This window comes from Camelus bactrianus, chromosome 25, assembly GCF_048773025.1.
Source record: "Camelus bactrianus isolate YW-2024 breed Bactrian camel chromosome 25, ASM4877302v1, whole genome shotgun sequence".
NCBI classification, from domain to species: Eukaryota; Metazoa; Chordata; class Mammalia; order Artiodactyla; family Camelidae; genus Camelus; species Camelus bactrianus.
In genome coordinates, this window is record NC_133563.1 from 33,404,180 (window position 1) to 33,425,300 (window position 21,121).

At 42.2% G+C, this 21,121-nt stretch overlaps 1 protein-coding gene across 3 annotated transcripts in view; it reads left to right on the top strand.

Moving 5' to 3' along the window:
• Positions 1-21,121, top strand: part of KHDRBS3 (KH RNA binding domain containing, signal transduction associated 3) — a 139,717-nt gene that overhangs the window by 87,739 nt on the left and 30,857 nt on the right. For all 3 annotated transcript variants that reach the window (XM_074353124.1, XM_074353125.1, XM_074353123.1), the window contains exon 6: positions 2,210-2,405. In XM_074353124.1, the coding sequence (XP_074209225.1) occupies positions 2,210-2,405 (196 nt within the window). The remainder of the gene's footprint in view (positions 1-2,209; positions 2,406-21,121) is intronic.

Here is a 21,121-nt window from a genome sequence, read left to right on the forward strand (position 1 = left end):
ACCCGAGACTCAGCAACCAAGTGGCGGGATTAGATTTCAGTATTGAGTATGGGTGTGTTGGGACCCAAAGCGTGTGCCTTTTCATCATATCCTAAAACCTCTTATTAATATATAGACTAAATAATTAGTTTCTAATTGATGAGTAATTTTTTTTATTCAGTCATTCAAAGCACTGTTCCCACGGGAAATACTTCTCTCAATAATTTTCACATCTGAGCTTCAAAACCAGAAACCACGGTCACCTTGCTGGAAAATGCCAACAGCAAGCACCGTTACAGTCACACTCATTTATCTGCACGTGAAACTTCCTACTCAGACGTGTTGTCTCTGCTTTTCCATTACCCCATTCTGAGCAGTGTGGCACCTCAGCCTGTCAATTTGAATCAGCTTTTGAGCTAAAAAATAAAGAAGTTCCCATTGATTATTATTATAAATCTCATCTACCAGGACTTTTTCTGTTCCCATTCCCGTGTTATCAGTCCTGCAGTTCCGCGCTGCCCTGCGCTTCCTCCGCAGTGTCCTGAGCCCTCCGCAGTGCCGCGGGGTCTTGGTGTTAGCATGTCCCTTCCGTCGAGTCCTCCTGTCCCCAGAGGACCTTTTACAGCAGCGCTGACACTGTGCTGCTTAACACCACCCCATGGAACTTCAGACGCTTAAAAACGAATCGCCAGAGGGTCTGTTATAGCCAGGTGTCCGGAGCTTGTGACTTGTCCACATTCAAATGACTCGTCTCAAGTTCTCTCACAGATACTTTCTGTGATTCCATATACCCAGTGGGCACATAACCTCACAGTGTCGGTGGTGACAGGAAAGAACTGTGAGCTTCTTAAATATAAGTTTATGTCTTTCAATTTGGTAAAATACTTAAATTTATGTATTCAAAAACTGACTGTTTTGTGACCTTGGATGGCAGGGAATGGGGTACTAAAGAGGTAGGAGTCTTAATTAGTTTGAATATACACAGGTTGACTGAAATATACAAATGAGTTAGGTGTGCCATGAGGAGAAACTACTCTTTAATCACATTGAAGATTTTTCTGGATATATACTGGAGATAAAAAGCCAAGACTAGAAAAATTATAGTGTATCAGTACCGTTCAGAGAGACTGAAATTTATATAAATTGTTGATCTTCACTGAGTAGGAAATGTGCTAAAGAGTTTATATGTTCTCTGTCATTTTTTCTTCACTATACTGCTAAGAAATGGGTTCTGAATCCCATTTCACAGTTGAGGAAACTGGAAAGTTCAGACTCTTGATTAGCTTGAACATTAACTGGAAGGCGACAGTTAAGTCAGCACAGTCAGGAGTTCATTCAGGTCTGGACCCCGTGTCCATGCTCCTGACTGCCAGCTTTACTGGACAGGTTTCGATGGCCTAGTATGAGAAAAGAAGTTCTACTTTATAATACTCCAAAAAGGGCTAAAACAAATTCCCTAAAGGTGAAAGTCATAGATTTTGCCTCTTTTTGATGCTTTTGACAGTTTTGAGAAGTACTGGTCAGGTTTTTTGTAATATGCTGAATAATATTCCATTATATGAATATACCCTAGCTTACTGATCCATTCATCTGTTGAGCAAAGGGCATCTTGGTTGTTATAGTGACTGATTTCAAATTTTCAAATTTCAGTTATTCATTGCAGGTATATGGGACAGTGGTTGACTTATGAACTTTGTATTCCATGACCTTGTTTTACGTGCTTACTAGTTTGAGGGCTGAGTTTGTTACGCTTGCTTTGCTTTCTTTTGTTCTTGTTGATTCTTTGGGAATTTTTACATAGAAATGATGTGACCTGCAAACAGTTTTGCTCCTTCCTCCATCATCTTAAAAGTTTTCTTTCCTTTTCTTGTTTTATTGAATTAGGTAGGACTTCCAGTGCAGTTTTAATAGGAGTGGTAAGAACGGACATCTGTGCCTTGTCCCCAGTCTTAAGGGGAAGGCACTCAGCTTCTCCTCATTCTGTGTGACATTAGTTGTAAGTTTTTGTAGGTGTCTCTTTTAACTTGAGGAAATTTAATTTGAGGAAATTAGATACCTATTTCTCATTTGCTTTAGTTTTTATTTTGCATATAGTTTTCTCTCCTTTCTTTCTTTAATTTTCTTTCCTTTTTTTTGCAGATCTGTGACTTTTCTGGGGTGTAAATGCATGTGAACAATGGAATGTTAGAGGGTGCCGTGAATATTGCTAACCTGACCCTCCTGCTTGCAGGGGAAGGGGAGGAGTCACAGCCCGGCCAGCTGGAGTTGGGGCACCACGAGGGACACCGGCGTCCAGGGGCGTCCTTTCCGCTCGAGGGCCAGTGAGTCGAGGAAGAGGACTTCTTACTCCCAGAGCAAGAGGAGCCCCCCCGACAGGGTACAGACCGCCGCCGCCGCCCCCAGCACCGGAGACCTATGGAGACTATGTAAGTGCGGATGGTTTGTGACCCAGACACAGCAGCAGCTGCTGTGGCCAACACCCCTCACCTCGCCGTAGCTCTGAAGTACCCCACCTGCTTTCAACAAACGTTCATTGAGTGCTAAATAAGGACTTGGTACTAGGGGCACAAAAAAATGAGGAAGAAAGAACCTCTTTCGTCAAATAGGCTAAACCTAAGATACGTGGAAGGTGACTTTGGACGGTGGGCAGGTTCAAGCCTGGGGTCGAGGAGCCGTGTTGTCAGGCCCTCGCGGGACTCTAACGCAGAGTGCTTCCGCCTTCCTCTCCTGGCTGCCTCTGAGTGATGCAGCCATCACAAAGTAATTGCCTAGGTTTACCAAGCTGTTTCTACACTTAAGTGTTTCCTCTTAAGCTATGCTGCTGAATATGGGTTCTTAGTGGAAGTTCTCTTCTGTGAAGAAAATAACAGTTCCCAGTTTTTTTAATTAATGCAAATCAGCTTTTCCATTTACCGTTCAGTAATTCTTTGATATGGTTCATAGACTTACTTAAGAGAAAGAAAATATATCCATGAAAATGGGCAATGCGATGGGGGTGGATTCTTTAACAACAGTACAAAACCCCTGGGATTCTTTCTGTGACTTTCTGTTGTAACATAAGTGAAGAAAACAAGTAGTGAATAGATGTTTTCTGTTAGTAGTTGAAAGTATTAAAGAAAGAGTATACGAACTGCTGTCAAAGAACGGGGAGCAGGGACAGGCCTAAAATGCCACAACCGGTTGGTTTTCCTGTTTTCCTTTAATGAAGGTCTCTTGCTAGGTGACACTGCGCAATTTCTGGAAGGTTGCAGGAATCCCCCGATCCACATTCAGAGTCATCTGCAGGCACTGGAAAGATCTGAGTCTTTGTCCTGGTCACACAGAACTGGGAAAGTTGAAGTTGGTCTTCCTAGAATATACTAAATTAGTTATTCCATTGAACTGGAATAATCATAAGTTAGATTCTAAACTCCATGAGACTCGGGACCCCCTCTGCCCAGTCACCTTTATATTCCCAGCGGCTAGTATAATGTTGGCACATGGGAAGTCTTTAATAAATGTTTGCTGAATGAATGAAGATCCTCAAGACTGAGTTTCTGAGAATTGCTGCCTCCTGTGTGCTTTCTCGTCTTTAGTCACGGAGCAGTCTATGCGTAACTTAATTATTACATATAGCTGTGCAGTGCAGTCATTACTTAGTACACATCTGTTTCCTAGAAGATTATAGACTTCTCAGGAAAAGCACTTTGTCTCTTAATTAGTCTCCAGCCACTTGCGTAGTTTCTGGCACATTGTAAACACTTGGTGAACGTTTACTGGGCTAGACAACCCTGCACAGAGACCTGGTAAGTTTGCCTAATGAAGGCTGCCCTTGATCTTTTCCAAGTCAATTACTGTAACTGTGCGGTAGGAAGAATATGAGAGCTGGCATTTGGAAAAAGATCTTTCCCTCCTTATCCCTGTCTTCTGGGGCTCAAAGGGCAGTTGCAGGTTACAAAGACTAATTCTGTGTAGCTCCTAAAAGTAACAGAATCACGTATTACAAATCTCATCTCAGGATAAGAATGAACTTTCAAGAAGGACAGAACATTTAACGCGAAGCTGCTCTGCACGAGGCACTGACGTTTGTGTTAATATCATGTTCTCACAGCCGCTCCGCGAGCTATTGTGATCCTTTTGTTCAAGTGAGAATTTAAGGTTGGGGAAGCTGTGTCTTTCCTAGAGTCACAAGGGAGGTAAAGAAGGAGCAGGTGCAGGATTCACAATCGAAGGCCTGTAGAAGGACGAAGGATTGAGTTAAGTAACGTCTGTGGTCCCTTGAATTTAATAATCCTCTGGTTTTAAGCAAACTCAAGTAGGTAAATGGAAATTGAGAACCATTAGGACGAATGGGATGGGCTTGGGATTTTAAAAAATAGTAACTGACAAAGCATTATTATTACATTTACTGGCAAAAATAAAAATAGCATTTTCATTATTTAAGAACTTCAGAGCACCTACATCTCTAAAAAATAGGCTTGTCATTCCTTTGGAACTCAAAAATGTAATTTTTAAAGATTTCCTTGAAACACATTTGTGGTAATAAGTGTTTTATTTCTATAAAACTTGTTGGTTATATCTAACCAATTCAGTTTATTTAACTTTCATTTAACATTTAGTATCTGAGGCCATTATGTCCAGAATAAAAGATGCAAAAAATCGTTATCAGTTGCTTATTTAAACAAAAAGGGGGATGAAACCTTTTCTTTCAAATCTTGCCACAACTGCTACTTTTTTGAGAAAGTATTATGCATTTCAGCCCTTAAAATACTCAGTATTCTTCAGATTTTGTGTACTTAGATGAAGATTTTCGAATACAGTTCTACACCCAAGGGAAACTCAATTAATGGTATATGTTAAAATTATTTTTAATAAATAGTTATAGTATGCCCATTGTAAGAATGTTCTTTATTAGCCCAAGTAAGAAACCTGGTAATTTAAAGGTATTTCCTTGTCAAAATGCACCTATTGAAACTTGACTGATTTTTCCCAAGGTGGACTGAAGAGATATGATCGTTTATAATGTCAAGTGAGCCAACTGTTCTTCATCAGAGTCACTGTCACAGAATATTCCCTGAGTATGTGTCACTGAGAAGAACATCTGTTAGCAAATAAGTCTGTTAGACTGTGAGCGCATCATTATTACAAAAGTACATACAGCACACAGTCAGCAGGCACCTGAATAGCACCGGCTAATCGTCGGTGAGACCAGATCGCTCTCAGTGAGCACGTGTCTTCTAAGAATAGCTCTAAGAATACAAGGCGATTCAACTGATCAGTTCTTTTTCCAAAAAAAAGAAGAAAACAGATAATGGATGTGTTTTCAGCCATTTGCGTATAAATTGGGACCTTCTGCTCCACTTTTAACTTAGTAAAATTAGACATAATTACAGTAACTTCTCATCTCTTTTTTGAGAACAAGAAGCCCCTCTTTCCCAAAATGACATTGATTCATTACTTATGTCCAAATAATTAAATAACTGACAAATACTTAGTGTAACCCAGAATACATTCAATGAGAGCACTTTAACAGTTCAAAATGTTGGTGTAATTATACAGAAAGACATGTTTAATACTTCCTGGCAGAGCCCAATTTACATACGAATTTCTAAAGTGAAATCATTTTTGATAAATTGCTTTAGGCTCCACATGCAAAGAAAACACACGTTCAGAACACAGTTGGCCCTCCATACCTGCAGGTTTGGCACCTTCGGGTTCAACCAAACACAGGTGGAAAGTATTAGAAAGAAAATTCCAGGAAGTTGCAAAACTTGAATTTGCCCCAGGCAGGCAACCATTTACAAGCATTTACATTATATTTACAACTATTTAAATAGTATTCACATTGTATGAAGCATTATAAATAATCTGCAGATGATTTAAGCACAAGGGGGGACGTGTAGGTTATATGCAAATACTACACCATTTTATATAGGAACTTGAGCATCTGTGGATTTGGGTATCCGAGGGGTCCTGGAACCAACCCCCCGTGGATCCCGAGGGACGACTGCAGGTGTGTGTTCCCCAAACATTCAGTATGGTGGTGTTACCATTGTCTCTGAAAAACCTTGTCCGTTTCCATCATGTCACCTAATATTGACCTGTTCGTAAGTTCCAGATCTAAATCTCTAGCTCTGGTCTCTCCTTTGAGCTCTTCTGGCACCCTCTTCCTGTGATCCCCTTCCTGGAAGCTGTGATCTGGGCCATCGGGGGCCTTCCTCCTCCCAGGGCCCCTGTTTAGGTGAATGGCACCACCGTAAACCCAGACTCCCAGGGCTCACGTGTTCTTCTTATCCCCCATCTCCACCCAGGAGACAGGTCTTCTCACTTCTTCATAAGTAACTGTTTGATCTCCAACTCATCTGCATCTCAGCTGCTTTAGTTGAGACGTTTGTCCTCCTTAAGAAACATTCTTGCCAACCTCCCTGCGTCCAGCTGCTGCTCTGCTGGGTCCTCTCACAGTCCCTGCACTTGTCACAATTTGCAACTACTTGTTTGTATGTATGGTGTTCTCAAGTCTGACTTCTAACTTTAAATCTCTGTTTACTCTTTTATTCCTACCACCTAGCATGTAGGAGTGCTCAGTGAACCCTGGTTGTTTAGATGGATGGACAGACAGACGGACGATTGCCATAGCCTCCTTAATCACACCTTCGCTTGTGGTCTTGCCCTACCCCTGGGTCCTTCCCTTAAATGATGTGTCATTGGTATTATTTCTAGTGTTCTTTCTAGGGTCTGAAATCTGATAATGCTAGTCTCACCAGCCCCAGAATATAAGAACGTTCAGAAGTTCAGGCAGATAAAGTTGAGATGCTTCCAATTGCTGCCTGAAGGCTTTCTTGACTGCCCTCCTGTTCAGCCTCAAAGCCCCCTGCTCTCCCCACATTAACCTTGTATCTCCAGCAGTACCCATTGCAGTTCCTTCAGATTACCAGGACTTGAACTTGAACACTGTGTTGCTTTTTATGTACTCTCGGTTCTCTTGCAGTGCTTTTTCTTGTTCTGTCCCCTATCAATTCTTTGTACTATGTGTTCTTCCATTGTGAAGCCACCTGGTCCCAACCAGGCACATCCTGACTGCACCTTGCACCTGCCTCTGTGTCTGCTTACTTGCCCTTGTCCCCCGAAGACTGGATTTCTGTAGGGCAGGAGCTATGACATTTTTTAAAAATCTGAGTTTCCCCAGAGCTTATCACAGGGCCTGACATTTTGGAGATACTAAATAAACGTGTGAAGGATGGCTTTTATTAATGCCAGCTAATTCTGTCATTCCATGTGTCATGTGCTTTGTTAAACATAGGTAGTGAAATAAGATTAAAGCTAATTTTAGAAACATTTAGTGAACTAATAAATAAGAGAGACAGTGCAGTTTAATAAAGAGGATGCTATTCTGAGATGTAAAATACTTTGTTACTAACCCGCTTCTTGTTAGTATCACCATCTATTCTTTTCTTACGTGTGTAACCATGCTAGTTAAAGTACTTTACCAGTAAATCAACAGGTTAGACCAGATGCTGTTCTAACCTCTTTTCCAGCTTTAAATTCTATGATTGGTTGTTTTCTGAAACTTACTTGGTTTCCACTATCACCCTAAAGGTGTTCTTCTAATATGAAACTGTGTTTTCGTCAAATAGAAATCTTGATACTGAAAAGAAAGTCACAGAATAAACAAAGCAATCATTCTAATGAGAGAAACAAGCTTAAAGTGACTGGCTATGCATCTTTTGAATTCTAAAACAAGTTTTGAAAAAATAATTTTAAAAGTGAGGGTTTTTTTTTTTTTCCAAATGCAGACTCACCTTTCAAGATGTAGAAAAAAAATTGTCTTAGAAATTTAATCATATTATTTTTAACTCATTTAATTATGACTGCACGAGCTGTCTCTTCATAGGAGGTATCTGCCATTCACTAATATCCCTGGATGTCTTAATGTTGTGTAATCGTTCTAAGCTTTTGCATCTGAGCTAATGGGTTAATCACCTTTAAACACGAGTGCAGTTGGGCATTCTAGATGGAATCACACAAGTCCCTCAATGCGGAAGCTCGCTCAGGTACTTGATGTGCTCTGATTATCCAGCTGTGTGATGTTTACTGAACAGAAGGCGGAATTGTCCTCAGACCACCCCACATGGTGTGGTAGTTCCTGCTTGAGCGAGGTGAGGGGTGGCGGGGCAGGGGACGGCTTTCCCTGAAGCCTGTGCTCTGCCGTGGGCACACGCGTTACAGGAGGAGATGGAGGCTCCTTGGGGCTGGCGGGCAGGATGGAGTAGCAGAGCCAGGTACACCCACCTGGAGCACGAGACGCCTTTCTCTCCAGATCCTCCATCAGGGCTGCCCCACAGGATTTTGATGTGTAGTGGAGCACGCAGTCCTGCCCTGCTGCCCCAGTCCCCACAGCGCTGACAGGTGGCGTCCTCACCTGGACAGCAGGAAGGAAGGTTACTAAGCCACAGTTATAGGGAATACCCAGCCTGCCCTGTGCAAGGACGGACGTCCCATCCAGTTACCCGCAGGATGAAAAGTGGATGAACTGAGATTCGATCCCAGGTTCCCTGACCCGGAGTATAAAGCTTTTATTCACAACGTTCTAACTTGTGTAATGTTATGACCTAGTAGAAATGAGAAAGTAATTGAGGAAAGAGTACAGGAACCAGCTGGGGACACAGTCACAGTGGTGTACCACGGCGTCCCTAGCCGTGGACCATTCTTCCAAAGTGATGCCCTTCTGTGGTCTGTCTTGCCGACTAAAGAAGATCCGGAGCTTTCTAGATGCTTTTTTGTAAAATCGTCAACTTCAGTCTTAAAGTCAGAAGTTATCGCTTTAACTTACTGTATGTTTAGAAGGACACTACCTGAAGCAGATGCTTTCATTTGGAAACCACAAAATTAGAGAATAGTATTCTAACTGTTTCAGTCTTTTAATATTTTTTCTGATGCAGTAATCACAGAAAAACAACATACTCTTCAATTTTTTAAGGTTGATGGAAGAAAAAGGCAGCTGCCATTTATTGGGTATTTACTTTATAGAACAAATTAGTGCGTTGGGCATTTTCCTGTTTTTTTTTTTAATTGAAGTATAGTCGTTTACAGCGTTGTGTTAATTTCTGGTGTGCAGCGTAGTGATTCAGTTACGCACATCCTAGTCAGCCGTCTCTTCAGCCCCATGAAGTAAGTATGATGATCTCCAGACAGTTTAGAGAGGATAACTATTTTTTCCCAAGTCACACTTGCAGTAAGTCATCAAACCCGTGTGCGCTCACTTCCTCACAGGCGCTCTTCTCAGCTCTGCACACGAATCTGTCATACCCTTAAAACACCACCATGAGGTGAGTGCTTTCTAACAGCCACACGGCTGATCAGAGCAGAGCTGGAGCTTAGAGCCCAGCCGTCTGGCTCCAGAGTCCACACTCCTCCCCAAGACCTAGTGCTGCCTGGACCAGTTGGTTTTATCTGCGTTAAAACTCTGTATCTACGGACAGAGAAGCTGACAAATGAATGGGATAACTCATTCAATTACTTCAGACATAAAGTTTGCTTTTTGAAACTTGGAGCACAGGGTCGGGATTGAGAAGTTGGTGGTTTGACCAGGTTTTCAGCTGCTGGAGGGTATTCCCTCATAGGGCTTCTTGCCGTTGGTTAACTTAATCCAAGTTCAAAGAGTCCGAGATGGTTCAGAACGGAAACAGGCCTGGAAGCCTGTGCTGCCCACACAGACGTGCCTTTCGCGCCTATTCTCTGGCATCAGGGCTCCTTAGAGCTGTGGAAGCAGGAAGCACGCAGCCACCACCACAAGCAGTGTCCTCATCTGTAAAACGGCACCTCAGGGGCCACCTTGTCTCCCTTTGCCCTAAGAATAAACTCTTCTGAAATTTTGTCAACTAGGATCATCAGTGAAAGACTTTGGGGGAAACCCAAATATATTTTTTAAATGTACATGTAATTCTTTAGTGTAGATTTTGCTTAAAATTTCAGTGAAGTCATACTCCTCCTCCTTTTGAGAACTCACCTGAAATTTTAATTATATGACGAGTCTGGGAGAGTTTTATTACAGATGAAAGTTGTACTGATGGCAAATTTTCCCATTGCAGTGACTACTGGCATAATTTTGTGACAGTTAACTAATCTCTAAACTGCTTCAATTATCTTGTTTTCCATAGTGAGAAATTTAATTTAAAAAGAGTACAGATTGTGAAAAGGTTATTTATGAAAATGCATTTTAAATGTGAATTGAAAAGCCTAGGGACACCCTTTTACTTTAGATAAAAAGATGAAGGGTCTATAATTTCTTACATCCATTTTACCAGAAGCAAGAATACGAGCGGTTTGCAATTGACTTGAAACGTCTATCAGGAGCTTCACAAGTCTATCTCTTTCCTAAATTGCTTGAAAAGTTGACCTATTTTAGGAATGTAAAACTTTAGGAAATAACTTCAGCTTTTAAACTTATGAACATGAAGAGGTTTTGTTTTGGGGTTTTTTTCCTCTCCTTACTTTAAACAAAAACAATCAGCAAAAGTGCTTTATCAAGGGAGTAGAGGACTCTGAAATGACAATGTCTCTAAGGCACGGAAAGCCACTTCTGCCGTCATAATTAGGCTTGCCCGTCTGAGTAAGTTGAGCGATTGTATCTGAGCTAATGTGATGGATGTGTCATGTCCCCCAGGTGAATTAGAGCCGAGGCAGGGAGGGGACTCGAGAACCAGTAGATTAGTCCTCTGTTACAATGGATTTCCTACAAGAACCTGCCAACTTAGTTTTATTGTTTTCCTTGAGCCTTTAAGCCCCATGCATAGAACTGAGTCCTTGCCTGCAGGTAGATCAGAGTCTGAGAAGGAACAGTTGTCACCTTCACTTTGAAGCCTTCCATGATCCTCTGTATATTTCAGATGGTCTTTCTTTATTATTTGATATGTATGCATCCTACTTAGAGAGATGTGACCACTCCTTTATTGGTCTTACTCTTTCTCATTGCATTTTAAGCTGATGATAGGGGCCAGACTTTTTATCCACAGAGCCCAGAATTTAGTAAGTAATCGATGTTTGATGTCTTGATTCAGAAACAAAGCACAGTACTATTCCAGATAAGAACACTTGTAACTGACTTACATACACAGTGTTTGAGGAGGCCCAAACAAGGAAGACAAAGTGCTTGATGGGCTGTGGAAAGACTTTCTGGAGGAAGGAGCATTTAAAGCAAACAGGAAAGGGGGCTAGCAGCACTCAGGCAGGAAGAGCCGGAAGGCTTCCCGTGAAGATGCTGGTGGTGTGGGGGCAGCAGAAGAGCTTTGGCGGTGGTGTGGTAATGATGGAGTCGCATCATCTTTTTATTTGTACCTTTATATTTAATCTATTCAGTCTGTCATAGGTAGATTAGAGTGTGGTAGAGTATGGGGTACAAAACAGTGCACGGAATCTTGGAAGGTACTTTAGGGCTGAAGCGGTTTAGAGTGAAACCACATTATCAGGTTGGGTGATGCAAAGGGAAGGACAGCTGGCCATCTGGAGTTGTCCTCATGGCGTGGCCTTGCCCTGGGGCCTTCATTGTGGTACGGGATCTGGGCCTCAGTTTTATAGGACCAGGCAGCACATTACAGTGGTTAAAAGCAAAATTGGGAGCCAGACTGACTAGTTTCAAATCCTTGCTGTGTCTTTAGTTCCTCTGTGACCTTAGGTAAGTTGTTTAACTGCTCTGTGTCTCAGTTCCTAATCTGTAAATGGAAATACTAGTGCTTATCACGTGGGGTAGTTAATGAAGATTAGATAAATTAACATATGGAAAGTATTTAGAAGAGTGCCTGGTACATAAAAAGTAATATATAAGTATTTTTATTGTTGGTTCAAAAATCTAATTCTTCAGTTTAAAATGTTGCTCCATCTTTCAGGGCCAACTCTTGCTAACTGTGCCTCAAACATTAATATATGAAAAGCAGAGTTTCCAATACTGTTCAGATCCCCCAGGAAGATTAAAGTTAAAAAGATAACTTCAAGGGTTAGCTGGAATGGGGTGCAGAAGGAATTCTGATCCACTGCTGAGGGGATGTAAATCAATACAACTACTTTAGCACCACCTGTTAAAGCTGAAAACATGCCTCCCACGATCAGCAGTTCTCCTCCAGGAGCCACTCTCAGCAGAGACTCAGACTCAGATGCACCACAAGACTTGTGTAAGTGGCATGTAGGCAAAGCTAGAAAGAAGCAAAATACCCATAACTGGGGTGGATAAACCAGTGGTAGTACAGTCCTGCAGACCAGGTTTCCAAGCAGTGAGAAGGAGCCAGGCAGCACCACGGACAGATCTCACAAGCGTGACGCCGATTTAAGGCTGCCACAGAGTGGTGGCTGCCATGTTGCCATTTTTATGAAGCTCCAAAGCAAGTAATCCTCACTGGTGGTGCTGAAAGTCAGGACAGCAGTTCTTTCTGGGGAGAAGGTACCCGAGGATGGGCACAAGGGGAGCGCCTGGGGTGGGAGGAGCTGATGTTCCCCGTTGTGACCCGGGTGCTGGTTACGTAGCTGCGCTTACTTGGTGAGAAGTCACTGAGCTGTGCACTTGGGAGTCGTACCTTTCTGTGACTTATTTTATGCTTGAATAAAAAGTTTAAAAATATGATCAACTTGTATAAGAACATTGTCCTAGACAGACCAGATACTCCTGTTTATAACAGAACAACACATCTTCCTTCAAAAAGATTTCTTCAAGCTGAACAAACCTTCAGCACATCTGGTCCCTCTGCTGTTAGACCAGGTGATAATCTGAAGGTTTCTTGGTGAGTCTAAAAGCTGAGCCAGGAGTAATCTTAATACTGACGTTATAGAACTCTGAGAGTTGATGTTCCCCTTTCCTTCATGCTGCACTGTGAATTAGGGGTGCGTCTTGGAGGGCCAGGAGCCCTTTTCCCCTCGTATGGGGCTGGAAGCGCTTGGTCGCTCTCTTCTGGCCAGTCGTCTTGCAGCCAGGGCTTTCTTCTCAAGCAAGAGCGCGTGGAAGCATGGATGAACTGCTATGAGTCCCTCACTGCCAGTCAGTCACCGTCCAGGAAGCATTCATTGAATGCTTTCTCGTGCCAGGCACTGGGGACACAGTTGTAAAGAAGGTAGGCGAAGCCCCTGTTCCCAGGGAGACTCCATTTCTGGTGGAGGTTGCAGGTAACAGACCAGCAGATGTGTTGGGTATAGACCCTCTTAGCCGTTCTGGCTGATTTTTCCTTGGGGCAGCCTTTCTCAGCTGGGGGTCCTCACCTGAATCACAGACCATAGACATGATGCGCATGATTGTTTCCTTAGCTGCCACAGGGATGATACAAAACGAGGACTGTTCCAGACACACGGGAGAGAAGGGAGCTCCTTTATACACAGTGGTCACCTCATGCCACCAGCTTCAATCCCTGGTGGAACCCTGTTTGAGAAAGGCTGTGAGGGCTTCTGCCAACTTGAAGAGGGAGCTGAGAAGCCAAATTGAGCCTTAAAAGTAATCCAGAACTTGGGAAAGTTAAAAAAAAGCAATTGAAGTTTAAGCTCCCCACCTCCAAGTTTGGCTGAAGGGGGCTGATAAATCCCCTAGGCTGTGGATTGGATCTCCCAGAGGAAGGTTCCCTCATCACCTCGGTCCTTTGTGGATGCAGATTAAGCTGGAATTGCTAATTCCTGTATCCTTCCTCCCAAAACAAATATAAAATCCCTCTGGAGAAATATAACAGTGTAGGTCTTCAATTATTTCTGTGATTTTTCATATGTAATTACAATTAATCAAAAATTTCAGGTATTCAAGAAAGTATCATAGTAAAAAAACTGAGAAAACAGTAAAAACAGACCACAACAGATTCCTATAGCAGACACAAACTTTAAAATAACTATGCTTATTTTAATCATGGAAGTAAAAGATAAAAGTGATGATTTAAGCAGAGAACTGGAAGATATAGAAAATGTAGATATTCTAGAACTGAAAAATATAAAAAATAGTGAAATGGTTTTAGTTGCAGGTTAGACACAGATAAAGGAAGAAATAGTGCCGGGAAGTCAGGTCAGTGAAGCAAAGAGAAACCTGGACCCAGAAGCTCACACACGGCACAAGAGCCCCTGCAGTGGCGCCTCAGTCACTTCCAGCCCCAAAGGCCCCACGGGACGTGCTCCCGATCTTCCCTCCCAGCCCACCCCGCTGGGACCTCTCCGCCCCAGACCTCTGTCCTCGCTGTTCCTTCTGCCAGAGCTGCCACTGTCCCCAGCTGCCACCCCCACCCCCACCCCCCACCGGAAGCATGCATGACCAGCCTCGCTGCTTTCACGTGTGCGTGCGGAGCCTTTTCTGTAAGGACCCTGGCGCCTGTCTGAGATGTCAGGCTTCTCCGCGCTCTCGCTGTGCCATGTGCTGTATGTGGGACGACTCGTTTTTGTGTGCTCCCCCTGGGCATGTAGGCCCCGAGGACAGAGATGTCTGTTGTTTGTTCAGTACTGTATCCCCAAGTGCTTAGAACAGCAGGCGTTCACCAAATGCCTGTTTTCTGCAGAAAATTAAATACATTAAAATCCTTAGCATGAGGTACATAATGTGGGCTTAATAAAATTTAGTCATTCCCCTTTTTCCCTTCTTTGTGGGATTTCTGGTTTAATTTTATTTGTCTTTAATTTTCTATTTACACTTTGCCCTTCCTTTGTCTGTGGGATTTCTGGGTTAACTTCTTTGTTGTTTTCTTTTCTGTTTTGTATTGTACTGTATTCCTTGTCAGATCTAAACAAATCTAGTTCTATCTCAGATACAAACTGAGAGAAGTGAAGACATTCTATGAATAATTGATGTAAATGTATTTTTAAAGCTGTGTTCAGATGTAGATAGAATTACAGATAATCTTGGTCAGCCACTTTATCTAAAAAACCACAGTAGTAGTTAATACGAGTATTTACAGAATGAAAATGTAGACATCATAGTCCAGACAAAGTTTTAAGAATTTATCACATTCTATGGAAGAGAAATATCTGGTTAGCTCTGATGTTTCTCTGGCCCAATAGCTTGAGTGGAAATAGGTGTTCAGTAAAATGGAACCAGCTTTATTTGGCAACAGCTGTGCCAAACAGCTTTCATAAATATTTTTCTGGTTAATCCTCCCACAACCATTGGAAATAGCCAGGACATGGATTACGATTCTTGTTTGGCAGATTGTAAAACTGAGGTGCAAGGAGGGTAGGTGATGTGCCCAAAGCCACACAGCCAGTTAGGAGGCGGAGCGAGGGTTTGAACACGGGCATCAGAAGGACGTGGAGAAGTTGTGTGAGTCTAGAGCGGCATAGTGTGTTCCCCCGGCCAGAGGTCAGCAGGGGGTGGGATTGGATTGTTGAATTAATGGTGTTTTATTTAAATGATTTTGGGAGACAGATTCTTGTGTAGAATTATTACTAATGTTGTGATTTTGTCCTTAATTATAAAACGACTTGGTTATGTGATGTGTTCATGGTCATTGGTGACTCAGCAGGGGTATTACTATCATTCAGAACCCCAGCAAAAATGAATTTCTCAAAAGACTTTTAAATGTATTTGCTTTATAAACTCAAAATAATCATGAGAAGACTCGATTTAAATACTTTAACACTCTACTTTATATGAACACTTTTTACGTTTTGAAATGACCAGTTTTCACCATAAAGAAAGCGAGGTGGTATGTAGTGTAATTGTCTCCTTTTAAAAGGACTCAAAACAGAAACATTATTTTTTTAAATCACTCTTTTATAAATTCTGGCTGTTTAAAATGTTTTTTCCCAGCTTAAATTTTATGCTTGATTTTACTTGTGACAGAAATAGAATTAAATAGGTCATGCTGTTTCCTTTATCCTGGAAAATCTCTTCTCTTCAAAGCAAGATTTCTTTGGTGTTTGGCTGTGTGTCGGTGGGGTTTGCAGGCCGGGGGCGGTGGACGAAGGGTCTCTCCTTGTGTTAGGATATTTCGCCCACTGCGGCCCTGGCACCTACGTAGTGTCCAGGGCACCCTGTCAGCTCCATTTAGACATCTTCCTAATCGAAGATAAATCTCAAAAGTGAAGCTTGATGAATAAGTCTTTTTTTTTTTAATGAGGCAAGAATGTATATTAATATACATTTATTTCTTGTCCATCTTTGTTCACTGTATTAATAATGTTCTTACTTTCAGAAATAGAGTACAGGGTTTTAAAGGGAAATTTTTTGCTGAGGGCAGGGAATATAAAAATTGATAGGTAATGTTTGAAAAAAAGAATTCAGGTAAGCTCTCATTATCAGAATTGACAGCATTTTAATAAATACTGCATTTCATTCTACCATATCTCCTCAGCTTGCATTCATCTTAAAGAAGCTATTGCTATGTTTCCTGCCACTTGGCCTTTAATTATTTCCTTTTATTCATTCATTCATTCATTCATTCCTTCAACAAACACTACTATGTGCCAAATAATTGCAGGCACCGTGTGTGTGCAAGGTACCAGTTACAGTTACCGGTTATCATGGAAGTACAGAGGAAGGGGCGATAATTCAGCCCAGAACCTTCCGGGGGAGGACCTCGAAGGTAATGGCAGAGAAAACAGCCCGTGTGCAGAAACGACAGCATGAAGCAGAGAAGCAGCTTCTTCAGGGCCCGTAACACGGCGCTGAAGCAGATGGTGCACTGTCTCTGTGTAAGCTGCCAAGGGCAAGACTTAGCAGTTTGTTCTTTATCTCCTAGGAACCAGGAGAGAAGAGTGGAGACTTGTAATCAGGGAAGCAACAAGCTTAGATGAGCATCTTAGCAGAGAATTCTGGAGAAAGGTTTAGGTAGGGAAGTACTCGGAAGCCAGCGAGATGGTAGAGTACTGTCCTGGTCCAGGGGAGAAACTCAGAATGAATCTGATGCCATCGCAGTGGCAATGTAGATGGAAGGTATGAGGGAGAAGTGAGAGATAAGAGTAAAGGTTTATCGGCCAGGTGGAGTGATGGTGAGGTGGTGCAGGGCCAGGCACTGACTTTGCGCAGACGGAAACGCCTGCAGAGGGTCGTGTAGACGGCGGTTCCCCCCACCTGATCAGAAGTGTGTGTCTCCAGTGCACCCCACTCACGGGCACAGGGCCCTGTTTGCAAAGTGCAAAGAAGGGAATAAAAGCCCTTTGCAGGGCATTTTGACAACATAAAGGAGCTTGATGAAGCTTCTTCCAGTGGAAGGTCAGTAAGTTGCTTAGAATAAAGGAGTTTCTTCACTTTGGTGCCCTGAGGAGCGGCTCCCAAGATACACAGATGAGCTAAGGCTGACTCAGGGCAGATGAGGGGATTGCGTGGAGGAGGGATTTACGGGGCTCGTGCTCTGGAGACGTTCAGTCCAGATCACATGGGCATCTACTGAGTGGTCCAGGCACTCCTGTCACTCTGTGTAGGAGCGTAAATGCGACAGTGTTCATGATGGTGGGTGAGGACAGGAGCTGGTCAGTTTTTTCTGCACAGTAATGAGGGCATGTGCAGTGGTTCACTGCTGACATAACACAGGGGTGGTAGACGCTGGGTCTGTGGGGCTGAGAAGACACAGCAGAAAGGCAGGCTCAGTGGCACTTCCTCCTGAAAAACTGACTAGCGAGGGCGGGTTCAGGGACTATAGGGAACAGCATGTAAACTGGCCCTGACTGTTACGCTTGAAGCACAGGGCACGTGGCGCAAAATGGGGCTGGCACGTAGACTGGCATGTCATGAAGGAGAACATTCTCTAGGAGAAGATACAGAAATGTGAGAGATTATGCAAAGATTTCAAGTATTAAAAAAAAACTGTTCAGCATATGTGAGCTCTGCCAACAGTTAGGTAGTGAGTTCCCCGTCTCAGATCCTGGCAAGCTTTTTAAGAGTAGATCCTAAGCTGAGCGGTGTGAGGGAACGGAGTCAGTATCACCCTCTTCTATACTAGATTTATGGTTCTACTCGGGTATATGTTCACCTGTGACAATGCATACACTTTTTAAAAAATTTCTCCTCTAGCCTTGGAAAACTCGAAAGAGGAATTTCATGATGTCAGATTATACTCATAAGAAAAGCAACCAGTTGTTGGGAAGACTGGAAGAGGGGGGCAGCAGGGAAAAAGAGGGGGCTGCTGCACCTCAGATCGCCCAGGCCTCAGACAAAGGGCCTCATGTTCAGAGGCCCCCCAGCTCCGCCACCCCCACTGTCCTCACTTGAACCATCTGTTGAGTCCCTTGCTTGCTGAGCTCCTCAAGTGTTCTTAGCCAGTGACCTCATCTCCTGCCTTGTGATGAAACAGCGAGCAATCAGCAAGAATCGTGTCTGCTCCCTCCTAGGGACTCGTCAGTTTATTTGCAGTCACACTCAGCTTTTCCTCCTGTTGCCCTGTCACGGTCCCTTTATGCTTCCTTGTATTTCAGGTCCTGTCCATTGAACAAATAATAGTTGTCATGGGAGAGGGTGCACCTGCATGGCCAAATCCACCTTTGAAATCACCATGAAAGAAATCTTGTGAGAATTGCAAATTTAGTCTTTTAAAGTCTTCAGTGTGAAATATGAAAGTCAATAAGTCAGTGACCTAATAAACAATTCGAAATTTCAAGTAAACAGTATTGTAATAATATTTGAACAAGGAATGAATGACGTAACTGTAGGTTTAAAATAATATAGTACTTAACATTTCAGTTATTTAAGAAAATTCCAGTCATTTACCGGAATTTAAAGAATCTCGATTATTTAAGCATAGAAAGAGAATTCTGCAGTTGGTGAAGCCATATTCTTTTTAAGCTACTAAAGAAACATGAGCTCTGCATTTTGCCAGCCTGCGTGCTCAGGGCACTGAGCTATTTGCGAGGTCTAGCCCTCCAGACTGACCCTTCCTATTCCAAGCCCACACGCTGTTACCAGAGAGAGATCTGCAATGCAGAGTGGATCGTGCCACTCGAAATCTAAATCCACCCTCCGTAACTGGGCCGCTCCTGGTCTGGTTTATGGGTTTCTCAGCCCCATTGCTCTCCTCTCCCGTTTGCGTCCCACGGTGTGCCCGGCCAGCCCAGGGTGTGAAGGGGTACGTCTGTGCTGCCGTCGTTTTGCACCTGCTCTTCGTTCTGCCTGATTGTTACTTTTAATGAATTTTCCCAGCTACTTTTGCTTTTCTCAGCTTTGGAACTAAGGTCTAGCGTCCACACTTGAGGGAAATTTTCTCCCCCCTCCCAGTTGGGCTCTTCGGTGCCGCTTGACGCTCACCTTTGCCGCAGCATGTGACACGCTGCGTTATAGTTCTGTCTGCAGTTGTCTGCCGCCCTCCCGTTCCACGCGAGGCCAGCGTGCTCCCTGGGCTGTGGCTCCTGTGCCTCCACCATGTCGGCAACATCCGCTTAATTTAGTCAGTTTTTGCTTCATGTATTTTGAGCTCTGTTGTTAGAAATGTTTCATGTATGTGTAGACATTTTTATAATCATTTTATCTTCTTAATAGATTGACCCCCTTATCACTGTAAATGAATGCCCTTCTTTTTCTCTAGTAACAGTTTTTGAAGTCTGTTTCGTCTGATACAGTACAGCTGCACTAGGTTTCTTTTGCTTTGTATGGTATACCTTTTTCCTTTCTTCTTTAAACATATTTTCATCACTGAATCTAAAGTGTGTCACTTGTAGTCAGCATGTGGTCAGATCTTTTTCTTTTTTAACATGTTGCCAATTTCTTCCTTTTCATTAGTCTTTAATTTATTTACATTTGTGTAATTACTGACAAGGTGGGACTTACATCTGCCACGTTGCTCTTCGTTTTCTGTGTGTCTTCCGGTTTGTTTGTTTTGTACCTTACTAACCCTCCCTTTTGGGCTGAATAAATATTTTTTTACTGCACCACTTTAATACCATTGTCATTTCTTTTTCTACTTTATTTTTAAAAGTATTTTCTTATCTTGTCCTGGAGATTACAGTTTATGTCTTAACTTATATCAGTCTTTTTTCAGATTTATACCAACTTAATTTCAACAGTACATGAAAACATTGGTCCTCTGTGGACCAAGCTCATTCTCAGCTTCCTTACTTTGTGTTGTTACTGTTCTACAGATTACATCTTAATATATGCCCAATCAGTACAAGTTTGTAATTATTTACTATTTTTTCTAATTATTTATTTTAAATCAGACAGTAGAAAAAAGAGTTAAAACAAAAAATACATTGACACCGTCTTTTATGTTTACCTAAGAAATTGACCTGTATAAGTGTTCACTTTTTTCATGGGGATTCGAGTTACTGGTCAGTTGACCTTTCACTTTAGCTAAAGAACTTCTTTTAATATTCTTATGAGGCATATCTTCTATTGATGAATTCTCTCAGGTTTTGTTTACCTGAAAGTATCTTAATTTTTCCATTTTTGAAGGATAGTGTTGCTGGATATAGAGTTCTGGGTTGCAAGTCTTTTTTTCTTTTTCTTTTATTTATTTACTTATTTTTTATTTTTTTAGTATTTGGGATGCAGAATCCCACTGTCTGCTAGCCTCCAGGGCCTCTCCTGAGAAATCAGCTTCTGATCTTAGGGAGGGTCTTGCATGTGATAAGCAGCTTCTCTCCTGCTGCTTTAAGAGTCTCCCTTTGTCTTTTAACATTTGGATGATGTATCTAGGTGTGGGTCTCTGAGCTTCTTAGATGTACAGATTAAATTTTTTAATCAAATTTGGGAAGTTTTAATCCATTATTTCTCCAAATAATCTTTCTGCTCTTTTCTCCTTCTGGGAATCTCTTTATGCGTATGTTCCTGTGTTTAATGATGTCCCACAGGTCTCTGAGGCTCTGGTCATTTTCTTCATTTTTTTCTCCTCTTTCTCAGACTAAATAATCTCAGTCTTCAAGTTCACTGATTCTTCTGCCTTCTCGTATCTGCTGTTGAACCCTGCTAGTGAATTTTTCATTTGAGTTATTATACTTTGCACTTCAAGAATTTCTTTGGATTTTTTTCTGTATTTCCTGTGTCTATATTAATATTTGCTATTTGGTGAGACACTGATCTCATACTCTTTTTAGTTTTTTGACATAGGCCATTATTTAGTTCCTTAAATACATTTCAAATAACTGATTTAAAGTCTTTGTCTAGTAAGTGCGGTGACTCAGCCTCCTCAGGGATATTGTCTGTTGACTACTTTTTTCTTGTGTGTGGACCATACTTTTGTGTTTCTTTGCATGTTGCATAATTTTTTGTTTGTTTGTTTAAAACTGGAAATTT